Source organism: Ziziphus jujuba, chromosome 8, assembly GCF_031755915.1.
Source record: "Ziziphus jujuba cultivar Dongzao chromosome 8, ASM3175591v1".
NCBI classification, from domain to species: Eukaryota; Viridiplantae; Streptophyta; class Magnoliopsida; order Rosales; family Rhamnaceae; genus Ziziphus; species Ziziphus jujuba.
Window position 1 is genome coordinate 23,192,571 of NC_083386.1, and position 5,167 is coordinate 23,197,737.

Sequence of the window (5,167 nt, forward strand, 5' to 3'; positions counted from 1 at the left end):
TTACTGAACCTTTTTTTTTTTTTTTCTTTCATATGGGAAAATACTTATTGTTACTTATTTATTTATTTATTATTATAAGCTTAGTAGGATACCAAAATTTTTATAGGAAAATTCTTAAGATCCTAAATTTTTGGGCTTTCAATGATGAAATCCTCCTCCCCAGTTTATCATTAAAAAAAAGGAAAAGAAAAACAATTCTTAATATAACATAGATAGTGCTATATGAATTGCTAATTTACCGCATAATGGAGTTTTACTTTTTAATAGTCTGCAAGTGATAGAACCCATGTTTCATTTAAGAAGCCAAAATTTAGAATTTACATCATTTTCTATATTTCTATCCCCAGTAGGCCTGTCCTTACTTTTTTTAAAAAATATATATATATATTTCACCATCCCAAAAATGGAAATTATATTTATCAGTTATTCATGATTTTTTCTTTGCATAATGAGAATGGGTGTTCGAATTTGAATCATTGTTAAAAAAAAAAAAAATGTGTTTGTGAAACATTTATTATTTAATTTTTAGAATTTGAGACCATATCTAGACAGTCTGATGACATTTTATTATTTATAATTCGACCCACTATGCTGTAAATGATCCTTTTTTTCTATACCCAGAAAAACACAGAGAAAAACAACAAACATGCACATTAATTAAAACTAAAAAATAGATAAATATAAAGAGTGATTACTTATATTTCACAAACAAAACAAAAGTTTAACATATTTTGTTATAAGTAATTGTAAAAAACCATGCATGCGTTAATTAATAAGGATGTGTATAAATTTAAAATCACAATATGCAAAAGCAATAAATAGCTGAAGTATCAATACAAAAGAGAAACAGTGGATTACCTAAAAATTTGGCGAATACAGTAGAGAAACAGAAAGAGGAAATAGAACAAGATAGCTCAAATGTTTTTACATTTTAAGGGGTGGGTTGTGGGTAAAGACAAGAAAAGGCGTTGCATCAATAATTAACCAAAAAAATAGCCTTTTTTTACAACGGGTCGTCTATTAGATTACAATAATGCTACGCCTCCAAGTATTTTTATCAAACTTTGTTTGCTGTGCTAAAAATATTCAATAGTTCTACAAATACCAAATCGTTTGTCAAGTGTATTTACAAATAATATGCTTTAATACATTTTTTATGAAATATTAATATAAATAAATAAAATAAATGACTATATAAATTGAATTATTCTTATCATTTTATCATATGACAACATTTATTAGTTTGTCTTAAATTATATTTATCTTTTTAAAAATTATACTCAGTTTCGTAATTCAGTATATATTCATAGGCACAAATAAAAATATTTTACCACTTAACCTTCTTCGTCAAATATTACATGGATTTAGATGAATAATTTTTGAAAGGATAAGCATAATTCAAGACAGCTGAACGAGTGGATGAGTAGTTATATTGTATTTATGAATGGTCCACCTTGATATTAATATTTAATAAATGACCCAGTTCAAACAGGCCTAGAGTACAGGGCCATGAAAAAAAAAAACCAGAAGGAAAGGGCAGTTTAGGGGCAAAGAAAGGCCCATGAAACTCCCAAGTTAGAGCAAAAAGATAATAACTTTAGGAGAGAGAGAAGTATAAAATGCAAAGGCAACCGAACTTTTCGGTTATCATCTTCTAATTGGTTTTTTGAGTGTTTTATTTTTATTTTGCTATCGTCTCCATTTTCTTGGGTTGCCAATTTGCCATAGACCAGAGGCCCCACCTTTTCCTCTAATTCTTTTTTATGTAATTTTGGTAGAAGAACGACCTTACACGGTCTTCTACTTTTCTTCGTCGTTGCTGGACCGGTACATATCCCGGTCGACTTCTTCCTTCTTCTTCGTAGATCAACAACTTCCAGTCATGAATCCTGAATAGTAAGTTCCCGATCTCAGTTTTTTTTTTTTCTTTTTTTAAAACCCTCTATTTGATCGCCGAGGAGAAAAAAAAAAAGTCATAAGCCAAATACAAAATAGGAACCTTGGGGACTTTTTTTCTTTTGTATTTTTATTTTATTTTATAATTTATTTAGATCCATCTGTACAGTTTCTATTTCAATTGCAAAATTTTGTTGGCTTCTTTTTTATTGTTTTGGAAACTATTGTGTGTTTGTCTAGGGAAAAAAATTAGGACTTTTTTGTTTGTTAGTGATGCGATCAAAGTTTTGGGAATTGATTCAATTTTTTTTTTCCCCAAAAGATGTTTATGTATTTTTTCTCGATATTCTGGGATTTTCCTTTTTGATTTTAAGGTTGATGGAGTTGTCTGGATTTTAGTTTCAGATCTTGTGAATTGATTTTTCGATTGATACCCAGTTCAATATCCATAACTGGAAACATTGGTTCGCTAATCTTAAAATCAATTCAATTTTAGGATTGGGAATGAATTTTTGGGTTGATGCCCAGTTCGATATCCATAATTGGAAACATGGTTCGCTTATCTTAAAATCGATCATTGTAGGATTGAGAATTTATTTTTCGGTTGATACCCAGTTCAATATCCATAACTGGAAACATGGTTCGCTAATCTTATAATCAATACAATTGTAGGATTGGGAATGGATTTTTCGGTTGATACCCAGTTCGATATCCATAATTGGAAACATGGTTCGCTAATCTTAAAATCGATTCATTGTAGGATTGAGAATTGATTTTTCGGTTGATACCCTGTTCAATATCCATAATTGGAAACATGTTTGGCTAATCTTAAAATCAATTCATTGTAGGAGTGAGTAAATCGTATTTATTTCTCATAGTTTAGCATCATGTTAATCCGAACGTGTTAATTTTTATTGCTGGATTTTTATGCCTTTACTATTGAATTTCACTTGTATTGTTGCCCCTTTCATATTCCCTATGATTATGCCTTGGTAATATGCTGGAAATGGAAATGTTGTAAAATTCATGTCACGTGTGTTTATCGATGACCTTTTTTTTTTCCTTTTTCTTTTTTTCTTTTTTTTTTCTTTTTTTTTTTTTTTGTCTCTCTCTCTCTCTTTCAAATAAAAGTTTCAACGAGCTTTTAGCTTCTATTCTAATTCATTAATGACTTGATGAATATTTCTTGAATAACTAAAATATCGACATTTCATATTTTTTTATTATGTTATCAAATTTTCTTGCAGTGACTATTTGTTCAAGCTTTTACTAATTGGAGACTCTGGAGTTGGCAAATCATGTCTTCTTCTGAGATTCGCTGTAAGCTATCAGAATGCTCCACTTGTGTTTTGCACGTCTTCCTTTCCTTTATTATGCATTTAGAACTGCAGTTCTCAATATTTTCAAGAATATTGCAGATGAGAGACTTCTATTTGGTTGCTTCCTTTACTGGAAAGATTATTGATTACGATTTTCTAGTAATGGGGCATATTGAAAAAGATTGCAATCTAGTTGATTTGTGGATCTGAATTTGTGAATAATAATGCTAATGACCTTTTTTTTATTCAATCTTAATGCAGGATGATTCTTATCTGGACAGTTACATTAGCACAATTGGAGTTGACTTTGTAAGTGTCCATTTCTGAGTTTTGGTGCTCTTGATTTGAATTAAACAATGTGACTATAATATTGGTTTTGTCGTTTTGCAGAAAATACGGACTGTGGAGCAGGATGGAAAGACCATAAAACTTCAAATTGTTAGACAATCTCTCCCTATCTCTCTATTTATCAATCTGTTTATGTATGTTTGTGTATGATATTGTGTGTGTGTGTGTGTGTGTGTGTGTGCGCGCGCACGCGCGCGAGAAAACGTGTTCTTACACAGCTGATCTGGTATAAATTCATGTTGTTATTATCAGTGCGGTATCACATGGGTGTTATTATTGTATTCCTGTCTGTAACTGTAAAATCTCATTGTCTTTTCTTGGCAAATGCAGTGGGACACTGCTGGACAAGAACGTTTTAGGACAATAACTAGTAGTTACTACCGTGGGGCACATGGCATTATAGTAAGTTTCTTCTTTTCAGTTTTATTATATCATTAGTCACTGTTTCATGCTGTGGGTTTTTATTGTATGGTCGATTCATCTCGTAATTGTATATGGCAGATAGTTTATGATGTTACGGATCAAGAAAGCTTCAATAATGTCAAGCAATGGTTGAATGAAATAGACCGTTATGCAAGTGATAATGTAAACAAGCTTCTTGTTGGCAACAAGTGTGACCTGACTGCAAACAAAGTTGTGTCCTATGAAACAGCTAAGGTAAAAAACTACACCATCTCCAATAATCCCTGTTTGTATTCTCATGAATGAATAATTGAATTGTCAATTGATTATCTTTCCTGTGGTTTGCTTGGCTTTTGTGAAGGCTTTTGCGGATGAAATTGGCATCCCGTTCATGGAGACTAGTGCAAAAAATGCTACTAATGTGGAGCAGGCTTTCATGGCCATGGCTGCTGACATCAAGAATAGGTATTTTATATACGTATATATTGTGTCAACAATGATATATACAATTATTATTCTTTGTGATGATATACGTTTGCCTTCATCATATTGAGATACTGTTGTCCAATGATTTGTTGCAGGATGGCGAGTCAACCAATGAGCAACGCGAGGCCTCCGACTGTTCAAATTAGAGGACAACCTGTTAACCAGAAGTCTGGCTGCTGCTCTTCTTAGTTTGCTGTCGTTTTTTGTTTTTTTTTCTTTTTTTTCTTTCTTAATCTTACATGTTAGTTTGCATGTAAGACTCTACTCTTCTTATTTTACCTCTCTGAATTGTAGAGGAACTATATATATGATAATTTGCTTCAGTATGTTATATAACCTATTTTCAAGATCCATTCTTTGTAGTCTCTCTAACTTGTCTGTACAAATGACGTTTGCTGCTCAGCAGCATTTGTTACTACTCTTCTAGTCTCTTCTGTTTTATGTGATTTGGGTTATATTGGTGTTTTTTATTGGGATGCATGTTGGATATTTGAAGGTTTCTGCTATCTTTTACTGTTACAAATTTTCCGGCCCCCCTGAAGTTACAAAAATGCCCATCAGCTTTTACAAATTTTACATCAGCAAGTTTTTGGCTAGGCCAACACGATTCTCTGCTCCCTTTGCGATACCACGAAAATACCGTAAAACTGAAAGGTCTATTTTTGTAACTTAATATCTGATTATGCCCCGCGTGGACCCCAAAGTTATAGTTTTTT

General features: G+C 31.8%; 1 protein-coding gene across 1 annotated transcript; it reads left to right on the forward strand.

Annotated features, from left to right (window-relative positions):
- The first annotated feature begins 1,576 nt into the window (after nucleotides 1–1,576).
- Nucleotides 1,577–4,892, forward strand: LOC107414066 (GTP-binding protein YPTM2). The gene is made up of 8 exons (XM_016022163.4): nucleotides 1,577–1,896; nucleotides 3,144–3,216; nucleotides 3,477–3,524; nucleotides 3,606–3,653; nucleotides 3,894–3,965; nucleotides 4,065–4,220; nucleotides 4,327–4,430; nucleotides 4,547–4,892. Exons 1-8 carry the CDS (start codon nucleotides 1,883–1,885, stop codon nucleotides 4,638–4,640), a joined length of 609 nt encoding a protein of 202 aa, XP_015877649.1. The 5' UTR covers nucleotides 1,577–1,882; the 3' UTR covers nucleotides 4,641–4,892.
- The last annotated feature ends 275 nt before the right edge of the window (nucleotides 4,893–5,167 follow it).

Bases quoted from the DNA above. Each gene is read 5' to 3' on its own strand.
- LOC107414066 (XM_016022163.4), top strand. The intron at 3,966-4,064 runs GTAAGTTTCTTC...TGTATATGGCAG, and splicing joins GTGGGGCACATGGCATTATA to ATAGTTTATGATGTTACGGA. The intron at 4,221-4,326 runs GTAAAAAACTAC...GCTTTTGTGAAG, and splicing joins TGTCCTATGAAACAGCTAAG to GCTTTTGCGGATGAAATTGG.